Source organism: Trichosurus vulpecula, chromosome 2 (assembly GCF_011100635.1).
Source record: "Trichosurus vulpecula isolate mTriVul1 chromosome 2, mTriVul1.pri, whole genome shotgun sequence".
Classification (NCBI taxonomy): domain Eukaryota; kingdom Metazoa; phylum Chordata; class Mammalia; order Diprotodontia; family Phalangeridae; genus Trichosurus; species Trichosurus vulpecula.
The window spans coordinates 303,329,245-303,345,391 of NC_050574.1; the positions used below are offsets into that span (position 1 = coordinate 303,329,245).

The 16,147-nt window shown below is 41.8% G+C and overlaps 1 protein-coding gene across 1 annotated transcript in view; it reads left to right on the forward strand.

The window, feature by feature from the left end:
* The window catches only part of GLI2 (GLI family zinc finger 2), a 295,771-nt gene that overhangs the window by 206,729 nt on the left and 72,895 nt on the right, over window positions 1–16,147 (forward strand). The window contains exons 3-4 of the mRNA XM_036745731.1: window positions 12,680–12,882; window positions 15,864–16,049. Of these exons, the coding sequence (XP_036601626.1) occupies window positions 12,680–12,882; window positions 15,864–16,049 (389 nt within the window). The remainder of the gene's footprint in view (window positions 1–12,679; window positions 12,883–15,863; window positions 16,050–16,147) is intronic.

Sequence of the window (16,147 nt, forward strand, 5' to 3'; positions counted from 1 at the left end):
CTTCTCCTCTCAACCTCAGAGGGGCCTGCTAAGCTAGGGTCTCATCTTCCACACACACACCTATGTATTCGTGGGTTGGGTTGATGATCTATCATGTTCAGAGGCATTTGAAAGGAAGCAAGAGGAAGAAATACAGGATGCCGGGTTCTCTGAACTGAGAACATTTTCCTGATACCTCCCTCCCCCACCCCTTGCAAAGAGAGCTGAGGCCTTGCAAGTCGGACAGAACAGACTACAGGCTCTGACGTCCGGGCTCTCAGTTCACAGCATAAACAACTCTTAGGAAATTTGGGCTTCTTCCCAGAGTTGTTGCCATCAGTCTATTAACACACACACACATGTACACACACACTCAGAGCATAGTCATACTGGCTAGACACATCACTTTCTTTACAGGAGCAGGGTGGCTAAAGTTTGAGATCTCAATTAATCGAGTTGATAGTCTCTCTGACCTAGATCCCCTGTTTGTGCCTCATCTGTTGGGTGATGGTATCACTGTTCTCACTGGACTCAGTCTTTGCAGCCACACAGCTATGTCCCTGCTCCTAGATTAAATGAGATAATAATTGTAAAGCACTTAGCACAGAGGTAGCTAGGTGGTGCACCAGCCCTGGAGTCAGGAGGACCTGAGTTCAAATCTGGCCTCAGACACTTGACACACTTACTAGCTGTGTGACCTTGGGCAAGTCACTTAACTCCAATTTCCCTGCCTTCCCCCCTCCAAAAAAAAAAGCACTTAGCATAGAGGCTGGTACATTTTGCTGTTGTTTTTCAGTCATTCGGTTGTGTCCAATGCCACATGACCGCTTGTCCATGGGTTCTTCTTAGTGGAAATGGTTTGCATTTCCTTCTTCTATGTATCCCCATTTTACAGATGAGGAACTCAGGCATATAGGGGTTAAGTGACTTGCCCAAGGTCACACAGCTAGCAAGTCGTTCAGGCCAAATTTGAATTCAGATCTTCCTGACTCCAGGCCAAGTGCTCTATTCACTGTGCCATCTACCTGCCCCATATTAGCCAGCACATAGTAAGTTCTTAATAAATGCTTGTTTCTTTACCCCTTCCTCCCCCTTTTTCCAAATCAAGTGAAGGAAATGTTGTAAAGGTGACTGTCAGTACAATTCAGTTCCAAAAACTTGTGTTCACCCACTCTATTCAGTGAACTTCAGCAGGAGTTGAGAGGGATATAAAGTTTAGATAAGACACATAGTACTCACACTCTTGGAAGTTTATGGTCATAAGGGGATAAGAAACTCATAGAAAACTATAATAAATAATAATACTCAATAAATAAATTAGAGAGTTGTGAAACAAGGTGCTATGTGAGGTTCAGGGGAGAAAGTCAGGCCTCTCAGGATATCTGAGCTAGACCTTAAAGGATGTTGTCTGTCTACTGACCCAGTAAGAAGAAGGAAGGAAGGAAGACACTGAGCTAGCAAAGGCACAGAAATAGAAAAGCCCAGGTTATGATCAGGAGACAGTGAGTAACGCATTTTGGCTAGAGCATTGAGTACAGGAAGGGAAGGAGTCTGGAACAAGTTTGAAAAGGTAAGGCCACACCAAACTTGGCAAAGCATTGAATGTCAGAGAGAGGGAGAAGTCTGAACTTTACTTGATAGGCAAGAAGGAACCATGGAAACTTTTTCAAGAAAAAGAGTTATAGGAGATCTGTGCATAGGAATGACAGGTTTGGCAACAGTAGAAAGGATAGGGGAAGAAAAGAGGGGGGAGACAATAGAGTTAGGAAGACCTGATAAGAAACTGTCTTAATAGATGAGGAAAGTGGTAGTAATGGTGTGTTTTAGAGGGAGACGAAAGAATAACAGATATAACAAAAAGGTTTCAAATGTGGAAGACTGCATAATAATCCTAGAAAGCTAAAATTGGAGCTATCTTGTCAGAAACATGGAAGCAGGAATTTGGGCCATATCTAATATGAACCTTGAACCAAGAGCCCTCTCTCTCTCTCTCTCTCGCTCTCTCTCCCTCTCTCTCCTTTCTCCCCCTCCCTCTCTCTCCTTTCTCCCCGCTCTCCCTTTCCCACCTCTCTATCACTCTCTCCCTCTCTGTCTCTTCCCTCCTCTCCCTCTTTATAAAATTAAAATGAACATCAAACACAGGCTTTAAAGGGAAGAATTCAGGGACTAGGTGAGGAGAGAGATAAGGCCTCTGCCTTAATTTGGGGAAGCAGGAATTGTAGTTAGAGTTGTAACAAGAGTCTCCATCAACTCTGGATGCTCTTGCTATCCCACTGTCAGTGTGATGTATTTACAGTAATCTTGACTATCCAGGTTATAGCTCAAACCCTCATATCAGTATATATTTTATTTGTGAAGCAGGAAGGAACCTTCTATCCTGTAGTAAAGCATTTAATTGAGGTAAATAACAAGAGGAAATAACTGGGAAGCAGGATCGTTTTCCATCTTACCCCATTCAGTACTATCTCCCAAGAGATTATAATTTAATCTTTTTTAAGTGCTCATTAATACTGTAGTGTATTAAGCGATGGACACAGCCACCTTTGAGACTCGTGTAGCCTGTGCAACAAGCATGGGTTTCAGTTCTATTTGTCTCATGTCGATATATGGCACTCTCTCAGGGGATAGGCATTCATTGTTCTAGCTCTGGTCATTGGCACTCTGTAGATGGTTTTCCACATGAGCTCTGGGGTTACCAGGATTCTTCTTGGCTTTGCCATGTACCTTTCTCTTCATCTATCTCCCCTCTCCAGTCTCACAAATCCTTCACCTATCAGTCACCTTTTAAACTTCCTCTCTGCAGTCTCCCCACAATTAGATTCCTCACCTCATAATACAACCACTCTGCATCCAGGAGTACATTTTTTGGGGAAATGGTGTCCTGAGGGTTGTTGCTGCTGTTCTTTTCTGCAGAATGATGCTCCCTAGGTTTCAGACATAGGAAATGAAGTCCATGATAATAAGGTTGTGTTCTAGAACAGTGGCAGTGGTTATAGACAAATTTGAGAGAAGTAAGAAGTAGTCCAGAACCTCACAGAAAGAAAGGCTAGTTTTTCCAAGAAAAGTGTTCTATTATTCTCTCCCCATTCTCCACCTCACCTCTCCTCATATTCTCCAAATTTCCACTGAAACCCTCTCTGCTGGGATTCAGCCTTCAGAATTTGGACACTCCCTAATTTTTACGACAAACTCTAGTTTCCATTACCCTTCTTCCTGTTTGTGTATGGGTAATATCCAACAATGAGTACCAGATCCAATTAGAGGATTGGCAATAAAATAATAGAGCTAAAATGGACCTGAAAGATCATATTGTCCATTTCCTTGATTTTAGAGATGAGAAAACTGAGGCTCAGTAAAGGGAAGTACCTTTCCCAAGGTCCCATCTCCAGTTAGAGGCAGAGCCAGGACTAGTCAGAAACCAGGTTTTCTGACTCCCAGTCTAGTGCACCATATTGCAGTGCAGTTTAATATTGCCCTTAAGAGAAAAGGACAACTGACACAGAGATGTGGGTGCCACTGAGCTCCTCTGAGGCTCATTTTGCTTGTCTCGCTGGGTTGTCAAGTTTTGGGAGTGACTTCAGATCAATGATAGTCTCCTCATTAAAGCCACACATGAACTATGGACTGGGGAAATCATGTTGGCTCAGGGATCAATTACACAAGAAACAGGATCTCAGAAATCTCAACTGATTCCAAAGGAGTCCGCAGAGAAGAGAATGAGATAATCGCTGTATTTTTTCCTGAAATATATGGATTGCCAAAGATATGGGTGTCCCAGCCATCCTACATTTTTCTGAAGTTTCCTGGAATGTGTTGAGAAGCAAGTCAACTGGAATGCAGTATTGTCCTTCCACTGGGAAGTAGAATAGAAGACCAGGCACTTCCAGCACGCAGCTAATAGAATAACATGGCCATTTTCCCTTCCTCTTGCCTGTGTCCTAAGAAAAGTCTCCCAGAATCAAACAGTTTCCTCTAAGTGAATAAACCATATGCATAAGCCAGTTAGAGGTCAGAGTTGATGACCTATTGGTGACCCTTCCAACTCTAAAATTCTATGAAACTATGAATAGCTTAATTCCGCTCCAGCTAAACCAATCTTCTCACTGCCCCAGCACATCGTGCTGATTCCCACAATCTCTGTCTTTGCTTATGCCCTTCTGCTTCATCGTACCCATGAATGTTTTAGTCCCACATCTTTGATTACTCTAGTCTATGGATTGATTGATTAATAGCTAACAAACCCACCATTTTTAAAGCTAGTTCAGGCAACCCCTACCTTGCATATGAGGATCTCTTTGTTGGTTCTTAATTAAAGGGAAGTAAGCATTTTCTGAAATCCTTACGCTAGAGCTTAGCGTTAATTCTAATGAGAGCCCTGGACAACGTATGTTTCCTGATTCCTGCTGTTCTCTGATCAAACATCCCATCATAGCTACCTAACCTTCTTAGATCCCACGGATCAAGAGCTCGGTTAACAGGTTAACAGGTTAACTCGGTTAACAGGTGCAGTGTGAGATACAGTGTAGATTCCCTGCCCTTGAGGAACTTATAGTCTAGTTAAGAAGATAATACAGACATATCCCCATTAAAAAAAAGAAGAAAAAATCAAAAAAATACAAAATAGTAAATATGTGCCAGTGAGTAATATAGTCAATAAGTGCTTTAGGAGTTCAGGAGAGAAAACAATCTTGTGGTTTAGTAGGAGAAACCTTGGGCTGGGATTCTCTAGACTTGGGTTCTCATTCCAGTATTGCCACTAAATCACTGTGGAATCTTAGGCAAATGAGCCCTAATCTCTAAGTATAACCACTTAATTCCATCTCCAAAGCTCTCCTCATGGTATAAAGCAGCTTCTTCCTAAACCTGGTTACCCTCTGCAGCCAATGCTTGTTTATTCTACAGCCAGTTACCAAAATTGGAAGTTATGTAGACCTTTATTTCTTTGCCTGCTCCCCACTTTATCATCCCATTCTACCATTTTGGTCATTTTACTTGATGATGACATATTGATCAGGAAGGCAGAAGAGGAGACCTAAAGCTACATGTACTTGAACTCCAGCCAGACTCATGTCTTGGTTGTCACTCCTACCTTCCTCTCCCAAAACGCGCGCACACACACACACACACACACACACACACACACACACACACACACAGCTATAATCATTCCTGACTCCTTATAATAGTACATGTTCTTCCCCTTTTGTCTCCCTGCCAATGTCCTGCCCATCCTTAAAGGACCACCTCAAGTCCTGTTACCTCCAAGAAACCACCTTTGAAACACCAGTCAATAGTAACACCTCTCCTCCTACACTATCCATGACATGTGTAGTCTGACCACATTTTGATTTTAACACTTCATAGAAACATAGTTTGAGAGCTTAAAGGAAGCTCAAGAGTAAAGAGGGTACCCAACCCCTCTCATTCTACAGGTAAAGAAACTGAGACCTAGAGCATTTAAGTTACTTTCCTAAGGTCACACAGGGAGTAAGTGGCCATCTACCTGCCCCTCATACCCATATCTCACCTATAATTGTTCAGTGCCCCCATACTCTTTATTCTCTTCCTTGACTTGGGTCACCTTTCCTAATTTCCAACCTCCTGCAACAGGGCTAGAATTCCCTTCTGCTCTTTCATATTTCCTTTCTTCTTTATTTCTTTGTCAGAGTACTTCTTTCATTCTTTCAAATAACATTTCATTGTCCATGATTAGCCTAGAAAGTAAATGTGTGGTCTTGGGCAACAACAATCACTAATATTTGTATGACATGTGTTAGACCTATTCTTCTTGGCCTCAGAGGACAGAGCCAGTACCAGTAGGTGGATGGTAAGGGAAGCAGATTGAGGCCCAAAATCTGAACAAACTTCCCTAACAGAACCATCCCACACAGAAGTGGACTGCTTTAGTAAGCAGGGAGCTTTCTGTCATTGGAGATGTTCAAGTGGAAGTTGCATGGCCGTTTTGTTGGAGATGCTCCAGCCTAGAGCTTCCTGTTCAGGGATAGGTTGGACTGGATGGTCTTTGAAGTCCCTCCCAACTCTTACAATTCTATGACCTGCATTTAGATGTTTCTCTAGACTAGAGATCGAATTATTTCTTGTGTCTCCATAGTTCTTATTTGTTATTTAGAACTTTCCAAAACATATGAGAATGCATTTTTCTTGTCTCCAGAACTAAACTATAAGGCCTGTGAAGGCACGGGTTATGTTTTATATGATTTTGTGTCCCTCTTACACAGTGCTGGAAATATAGAGCTGACACTGAATAAATGCCTCTTTGAGATAGACTTGAATATCATTCTGTTTTATTGTTAATAATTTTGGTTAAAGGGAAAGAATTATTTAATTAAAATGTTGAAACTATTCACTCTGTATCTTTTCAATTTTCTGTCTCTTCAAGTTGCCTGGCTCTCTTTTCTGTGCCTCCAGTTCACTTTGGACATTTGTATGTGGTCTGTCTATAGCTACAGGCTGATTTTGTTCTTTCTGTCTGTCTGTCTGTCTTTCCTTCTTTCATCCTCTCTCTCTCTCTCTCTCTCTCTCTCTCTCTCTCTCTCTCTCTCTCTCTCTCTCTCCTCTCTCTGTCTCTCTGTTTGCCTCAGTTTCCTCATCTATAAAATGAGCTGGAGAAGGAAATGGATCTTTCTGACTCTATGCCCAGCACTCTATCCACTGTGCCAGCTGGCTGCCCCAACCACTTATTGAGGATGCTATAAAAGTAGCTTGCCTTTACGTAGTGCTTAAAAGGACGCAGACAGCTTTGAAAGCTACTTTATGTCATTTGACCCGTATAACAACTTTATAAGATAGGTGCTGTCATTATCCCTATTTAGTAGAAAAGGAAACTGAGTCTTAGAGAGTTTAAGTGACTTGGTGAGGGTCCTAAAGCAAGTAAATGGCTGAAATTAGATTCAGCTTCAAATTTTTCTGATTTCCAAGTCCCACCCTCTATGTGCACTATGACACATTCATGTTTTGGGTAGGGGGTTGGACTAGATGACCTCAGTTCTGAGATTCCGTGATTTTGTGATTCTAGGCATAAGGCCAGATCTGACAACAGACTCCTTAGGCCAAGCAGGATTGAAACTAAGGAGCTCCATGAAAGAAAAGCATTTCTACAAAGTCTTCATTAGAAGAAAAATTAGCTAACTGTTTTCTTAATGACAACATTGGAGAGGAGGCAAGAGGAAGAAAAAAGGACCAACTTCATTTTTTCCACATGGAGTTGTGTTGATGCAGAAACAAAATCCCCAACCAATCTATAATCTAGACTCTGACTCCCTCCTGCTCTCTTTCTATCCTCCCCCCTTCCCCTTAGACCTCATGAATTGATGGCTTTTCCTACAGCCTCATCAGAAGCCCGGAGGCAAACAGCTTCAGGAAGTCTGGTCTCTGGTTCTTCTGTCAGTGGCAGGCCCCATCCCTGGGATCCTAACTGCAGCCAGGGTGGTGCCATGAACTCCCTCCATTCCAGGCCACCCCATTTAAAAATGGGTCATCTGGGAAGGGTCTGAGTCATCTATGAAATTCCAGGGTTTGAGAGGAACACAGACTGAGGTTAGGTGGCTTTAAATCACCATGTAATCATCAGCTTGTCATGCGAAAGCTCTTCTGTGGTTGTTGAGTGCTATTGGTTAGAGCCCTGGGCTAAGGAGGCCAAGATTCATGGGTTTGATTCTTGTGTGGGCCACTTAGTTCTGCTCTGTTCCATAGCCACAGATTGCACCCCAGATCCCAGCCAAATGTCTCACAAGCACAGAGCCGTGGTCACAAGGGAAACCAGGAGATTAGGAATTTATCAGTGCCAACCCTCCCCTGTTACTGGAGAAAGAACTCATTGATCCATAGAGTCTGAAGGTTGTTGACTCCAGACTCCTGACCCCTTCAGGGATCTCCTTTATAACACCTTTGGTAGACCACCTGATGTTACTTGAATACTTCTAGTGATGGGGAATTTATTATCTCATGAGGCAACAGTCTCATCTTTGACAGTCCTAATTGTTATATTAAGAGAGGGAGTATGGTATAAAGAGGCCTTTAAGCCAGGAAGACCTGGGTTCAGGTCTGGCCTCTGACACTGATTGTGTGGCCCTGGGCAAGTGTCTTAACCTCTTGATGCTGTAAGTCAGTGATGTCAAACTCAAATAGAAAAGGGGAGGGGGGGAGACGCTAAACTATACATAAGGATCCCTACAGGCCACATATTGACTTAGAAAACTGCACATGTTTACACATTTCTTTTTTTATTAATATATCAACACATTAAAATCATATAGAAACTACATTTTCATCTGGTTCAGGCTACTCTCAGGAGTGTCGTGGGCCTCTTGTAGATTGTATGTTTGACACCTCTGCTGTAGGCAACTCCCTAAGACTATAAATTAGAGATAAGGTGCCAGCCTACATTAGCAGAGGGAGTTTTCTCACTCAGGAATTGCCTGTTCCAATGAAACATTGGTCCAATTCGTGGCCTTATCTTTATCCCTCTTTATATTGAGCTGTAAACCATCTCGATCCATTGAGATCTAACTTCAGTCCATCAACTTTCCCATCTACATGAAAATCTTCCAGATATTTGAAGTAGCCATTATATCCCCTTTAAGTCTCCTCAAAATAAATGTCCTGCTGATTAGCGCTAATACCATCCTCTGCAGCAAATTACAGAAAGAGGGTGCCACCTTCAGCAAAAATTTATATTAAGTTTTGTTTTTCACAATTCCCACTTCCTCTTTCATGACCCTCCCTTTCTACCTCAGGTACCCAGTCAAATAGAACTCCAAGGTTATGAGCCTGGTAGATGGGGAGAATAGTGGTACAATTAACAGAGAGAGAAATATGAATAGAGGGGGTAGGTTTAGTGGGAAAGAGGATGAATTCAGTTTTGGATATACTGCATTTTATGAGTTTGCTGTCTAGGTTTCCATCTAGGTGTAAGTATTCATCAGGTAGCTGGAAACATGGACTCTGGAGAGAATTTAGAGTTTGGGATCTTGGAGGCAGAAAAGTTTCAAGAGAAGAGATCTAGGGTGGGACCTTCCTGGTTGGTAGCTAAAAGCTGAGTGGAGGTGAAGGTCATAAAAGTTGAAGAATTCAAGACAATAGGATGATACGATATTAGAAGCATCATCTATGTGAATATTGATGTGTCTGAGGATAATTGTAGTGTAAAGATTGTCCAATAAAATGTTAAGCCCAGTACAAAAAAAAATTAAGGAAATAAAAGGGAGAGTGATGAGGAGGTTTGCAAATGACAGGGATAAGAATCAGGAGAGGGTGGGAAAGGAGAGTTGTTTAGTTATAGTGGTAGAATAGGGTTTGGAAAGGGCATGGGAAACAAAGAATATATTGGCTCCACTTTGAAGGAGTAATGAGGAGAGGTGCGGGAGTTGAATCCAGAGGAATGAGTATCTAATGGTGAAATATCAGGCAGCTTGATAGGTTGCAAGCAAGACTTTGGGTGTATCACCCCTTCCTGTCACCCCTCATCTCACCTACTTGCAAGGCCAACATCTTTATATATTCTATGAAAGAACTCATCAGTGTAGTCCAGTCACTGAGATCATCCATATACTACAGCATTCATGCATAGGAATTTTATATGAATCAGGGGACTGCATATCTTTCCCTGGGGTATTGGTTTTCAGTGAATGACAACCCTAGTTTGTTCAATATTGAATTTAAATGATAACTGCTTAATGTCATGACTTAAACCAGTTAGCGTTATCATTACCTATCTCCATCTCTAGTCTCTAGGCCCTTACTGCTTCCCCCTCACCATAGTATGTTTCAAACTTAAAATATGCAATCCGTATACAATGCCATAGTTTAGGGAGAAAACTTTTTATGAATGCCTATGGCACAAAAGGCTTACAAAGTAATAGTGATAACTTATATTTACATAAATCACCTTGAGGTTTGCTGAGCACTTCCCTCATAATAGCCCTGGGAAGCAGATATCCCGTTATTATCATCCTTGAGACTTAAAGAGTTAAAATGACTTGACCAGAGCCCACAACTAGTAATGTCAGAGCCAGGTATTCAAATCCAGGCCTCTTCTGACTTGAAGTCATTATTCTTTTCACTAATGCTGTATGTGTGTATGTGTGCATGTACGTGTATGTGTGTGTGTGTGTGTGTAATATGCCACGAATTATACGCAGCTAGGTGGTCCCTAGTCATGAAGCTCTGAGTTCAAATTTGGCTGCAGACACTTGACAGTGTGATCCTGGGCAAGCCATTAAACCTCGCTTTGCCTCAATTCCCTCATTTGTAAAATAGAGTATGATAGCACCTTTCCCAGGGGTATTATGAGGACAAAATATTTGTAAAGTACTTTGTGATCTTAAAGAATGATATAAATTCTAGCTGTCATTATGATAATCATCATCATCATCATTATTAATTAAGCGATCTAGACTACTGGAGTTACCTTCTTTACAGGAAAAGTGTATTCCTGAAGACGTATATATAAGTTGAATTTTTGAAAATCAAAAAAAATGTTTTCCCATTGTCTTCACATTATCATTTCAGAGATATTTCATTTCCTTTCTTATTGAACTTCAGTGGACAAGGGCTCCTAGTACTTTAAGCTTGAAGCTTCTCCATCTTCTAGTCTTAATATCCAACTATTAATGAAAACTAATACTTCAAAGCACTAAGAGAGTTACAGTTTATTAGCACTTGATACAAAGGATGCCATAGCTGAGACTTCAAAACTTTAATGGGCAGAGATTGGAATATCCCATCTTGCTGGTTGTCTCTGTAACAACAACGCTGCTAGCAGCTGCTGTGGAAGCATAAGACCAACAAGACCAACAACACCAATACACAGGAGGGCTGCTAGCACAGATTCTTTGATCTGCTTTTCTAAGGAAAGAATCTTTAAGGGATTTACAATCTCACTTTAATTAAACACACATATATCGTTCACTTAGTTCAGGGGGAAAAGTCAGTACCCTGAACTTCAGAGAAAATACAAACAGAAATTATAAGCAGAAATTGTATAAACAGAGCAAATAACGCAAATAAGCAGACAGGGCTTCTAACCGTCTGTCCACAGTAATACATACATAGTTACCAGAGACAGAAGCACCGACATCTGGGTTTTCAAAGCCAGGGATCTCCTTAATGGCTACCCAGAGTCTTGTCTGTCCAAATCACACAAACACTCTTCCAATGACTGAGCCCCCAAGGAAAATGCTAACCTCAGATTATATATACACTTCTTCAGGGTCATCCCACAGAGGGTGTTACAGCCATGTGACTCAAACTCATGTGATTTAGGCTTTCTTGTGACTTAAGCAGGTCATCAAAGACTCTTGATTCAAACAAAGGCAAGGCTCAATCAAAAGCACTTGATTGCCTGAGTACTGAGAAGCACTCCAAAAGAAAAAACAGCAAAAAGTCCCACCTCGTTTGCCATTACTGTCTCAAAGACAAACCTATGAGAGGAACTAGCAAGCAAGTGCGGAGACTTATCCCCTCTACTAGCCAAGCAACTCACTGAGCCTGGTCTATAACAGTGGACAAAGTTGAAGGAAAGCATAATGATTATTTACTGGAACGCTTTAACAAATTGTTTTGTAAAGTAGTACAGTGACTATCATGTTTGCTCACCTCTTGTCTTCAGAACCAGGCAGAAACATGGACTATATTGAGAGGCAGCTTGGTGTAGTAGACAGTGCTGGATTTGGAGTAAGGACGACCAAGAGTGGGATTTTGTCTGAGATACCTACTAATTATGTGACCCTATATGAGTTATTTAATGTGTCTGTGCCTCAGTTATCTCATTTGTAAAATGAGGTGGTTAGTATCAATGCTTTTTAAAAATATTTAATTTTTATGTTTCTCAATTACATGTAAACAAATTTTTTTAACATTCTTTTTAAAATTTGTGTTCCAAATTCTCTCCCTTTCTTCCTTTCCTCCTCCCTCTTTGAAGTGAACAATTTGATTTAGACTATATACATGTAGTCATGTAAAACATTTCCATGTTAGCCATGTTGTAAAAGAAAATGCAGACCAAAAAAAACCCCAAGAATAATAAAGAAAGTAAAAAAAAAACTATGCTTCAATCTGTGTTTAGACTCCATCAGTTCTTTCTCTGGAGATGGGTAGTGCTTTTCATTGTAATCTTTTGGAACTGTCTTGGATCATTGTATGGCTGAGAATTGTTGTTGAGTTGTTTTGGTCATGTCTGACTCTTCGTGACCTCATTTGGGATTTTCTTGCCAGAGACACTTGAGTGGTTGGCCATTTCCTTCTCCGGCTCATTATACAGATGAGGAAACTGAGGCAAAATTAAGCGACTTGCCCAGAGTCATTCATCTAGGTCTTATATGAGGCCAATTCACCACCTAGCTGCCTTATGCTAAGAAGAGCTAAGTCTTTCACAGTTGATCATGATACACTATTGTTGTTACCACGTACAGTGATCTCCTGGTTCTTCTCACTTCATTTTGCATCAGTTCATGTAAGTTTTCAACGATTTTGAAGGTCCCTTCTACCTCTAAATCTATGATCCCATGATCCTTTCATAGTGAATATAATCAGCCTTTCAATTACAAGTTTTGTGACATTAGATGGTTCTGCCTCAGGTCTTCTCATGGTGGGGGGACACCTACCTCTTTTCCTCAGCCCCCTTCCCACTCAATACATGGAGACAGTACTTTCTTACACATTTCCTTTTGTCTTCCTACAGGCCTCCTACTCTGAGCGGCAGCCCTGTTATTTCTGACATCTCCCTCATCCGGCTTTCGCCACACCCTGCAGGTCCTGGAGAGTCGCCCTTCAACCCCCCTCACCCTTACGTGAACCCTCACATGGAACACTACCTCCGCTCCATGCATAGCAGTCCTACCCTATCTATGATTTCAGCAGCGCGAGGCCTCAGCCCAGCTGAGGGTGAGTAATGGGCTAAATTGTGAGGGATGTGGGGTAGTCACTGCAATCATAGAACCATACTGACTTCTTTCTGGGGCAGAACATTAGTAGCTGAAGCACTTTTTTTTTCCTTTTTAAATGATGATGAACAGTTTGCTTTCTTATTCACAATCCATGGTCAGTTTAGATATAGGTGGGACTCAGACTGACTTTTCTTCTGGCCATGAAGAAAGGGTATTTTAAATAAATCAGATAAATAGCTTGAAAGAGCCTTAGAAAGCCTCTCATTCAACCCCTTTATTTTACCATATATACTATACATACAAATAAAATACATGTGTGTATATATGTATATAGATATGCATATCTATATACATTTTTGTATATATATGTGTGTGTGTATGTGTATATATATGTGTGTGTGTGTGTGTGTATATATATATATATATATATACACACACACACTATATATATATATTTGGCTATAGAAACTAAAGTCTTGAGATTGTAGTTGATTTGCCCAAGGTCACATAGGTAGCAAGAGGTAGGATTAGCACATAGTAGGCATTTAATAAATCCTTATCGGTTGATTGATTCATTGGGATTCCATCCAAGGTCCTCTTACTCCAAAATCTAGTATATTTTCTAGGGCATATTGTTGTCTATTCCAAAAATCTGCCATCCCCTCAAGTCACTTCTCCTGCCTGACTCCTAGAAGAAATTATCTATAGTTGTCACCTCAACCTTCTTTGCTTTCACTCTCTTCTCAGCCTTTTCCAACTTGTCATCCAGTCTCATCGTTTAAACTACTTTCAACCAATGATCTCTTTATTGTTAAACCTGATGGCTTTTGTCCCCTCTATTTGTATTTTTCTTCACCTCTACTGCATTTGACACTGCTGACCAGTCCCTTCTCCTGTATATTCTCTTTTCCCTGGGTTTTCATGACACTGCTCTCTCCTGGTTCTGCTCCTACCTGCCTAGTTCCTCCTTTTCGGTCTCCTTTGATGGATCTTCATATCTGTCCCTTGTGCAAGGTTCTGTCCTAGGTCTTCTTCTTTACTCTCTTTTGTATTCTTTCTAGACTAGCTAGATTATTAGTTATAATCTAGCAGTGTCCTAATCTGAGAGTGCCCTGCATGACTGAAAGCATAAATCCCTAATCCTGTCTTTATCCCTATCTAGGCATAGCTAAATGATCATTGCCTATATCCAGTCAGTAGCCCAATCTTTCAGTTCTGTCCCTACAACATTTCTATAACCATCCCTTTCTTTCCACTCCACTCTCTTTCACACCTTCCATGCCCTTCACCCAGACTTATATGTTAGCCTCCTCTTCGGTTTTCTTGGCTCTATCTTCTCCTCTCTCCAGTCCATCTTTCACACAGGTGCCAAATTGATATTCTCAAAGCACATGTCTGATCATATCTCTCTCCTACTCAAGAAGCTGCAGTAGCTCCCTATTGTCTGTAGGAGGAAATACAAACTCCTCTGTTTGACATTTAAAGTCCTTCAAAGTCTAACCCTGTCCTACCTTTCCAGGTTTATTACACATTACTTCCCTTTCTCCACCAAAGTGGCCTTTTTCTGTTTCCTACATATAACATGCCATCTCCCATCTCTGTGGAATATTGTCCCTCCTCATCCCTATCTCTCAGAATCTGTATCTTCCTCTAAGATCAAGCCCCAGTGCCACTTTTTGCACCAGGCCTTTCCTGGTCCTCCATGCAGCTGTTAATTCCACCCTCCCAAATGTCTTTGCATTTACCTTCCAGTACCATGATGAATCCTCTTACATCTTTCAACCCCCTGGCACCGGCTCCCTTGCTATTCCTTAGACAGTCCTATGACTGCAGACATTCCTGCTGTCTGGCTCCCACCCCTAGAATTCTCTCCCTTTTTACTTTCACCTCCTATTTCCCCACATTCCTTCTAGGCTCAAGTCAAATGCTGCCTTCTGCAGGAAGTCTTTTCTAATAACCCTTCACTGCTGGTACTTTCCCTGTGAGATGGCTTTCCATTTACTCTGGCTCACATACTGTCCTCCTCCATTAGAATGTAAGCTTCCTGAGGGCAAGGATGATGTTTTTTCCCCCTTCTTCCCATCTCTGGTGTTTAGCACAGTGCATGGCATACAGCGAGCACTTAATAAATGCTTTTGATGATGATGTTATTAATAATGAGGAAGAGGAGAAAGATGATATATCTAGTGTAAGATGTGCACTGAGATAGTAAGAAGACAAGCTTGGCTGGAGTAGTGGGTTGGTTAGGGGAGTAGTAGAAGAAAAGGTTAGAATGGTAGGTGGGGCCCTTGCATGTTGGCTCCATATTATTTACATGAATTCCATCATTCTGCCTTGATAAACGGGGCTTTGCCCTTTTCTCCTAATCCCTGGTCAGCCGTGGACTGTAGATCTAGGGAAAGCAAGATTGAAAAACTTCAGCTGTGAAGAAAGAAGCCATAATGAGTTTTGGCAGGCGATGGGTTTTATCTAGCCAAGGAACTTAACGAGCACTCGGCATTAGGTCTCTACTTGAATTTTCAGACATAGCTATCGTTGACCAGGCTACAATCGTCTGGCTTCCACGGCGCCTTCTTTTTCCTTTTCTTTTTTCTTTAAAAACCAAATCAGCTGGGATGTTGATGCTGACAGCCCTCTAGCTCCCAGTTTCTACGGGAGTTCTGGTTTGCTGAGGGTGGGGAGAACAGAGAGCAAACGAGAGACTGTTTATGAATTTGAGGAAATGGAGGAATGTGGAGGCCCAGGCCTGGTCTCCTTTATCGACAGAAACACACCCCATATGGAACGTCAGCAGAGCGCGGAATTGGATGCTTGAGAGGGGGAAGAAGGTGCTGGAGGAGTTCAAGGGGAGGCAGAGGATAAGGAAAAGGGAACTGAATAGAAATTACTGTGTCCCTATGGACATTTTTTTTCCTACTCAAGGGGAAAGAATAAGATTGGCATCAGATTTTGGTTGACTTTCTTTCTCCCTTCCTCCAGTGGCCCACGAGCACCTTAAAGAGAGAGGCCTCTTTGGCCTTCCCCCTCCAGGGGCAAACCCTTCAGATTATTACCATCAGATGACACTCATGGCGAGCCACCCAGGCCCTTATGGGGATCTCTTGATGCAAGGCGGAGGAGCTACGAGTGCCCCCCACCTCCATGACTACCTCAACCCAGTGGATGGTAAGTACTGAGTACAGGAAAATAGCCTGGATGTGGAGAAGGTGGGAAGGATGTCTTCTTTTAATGGTTATGCCAGAAAAGCTGCTGAAGCATGATTA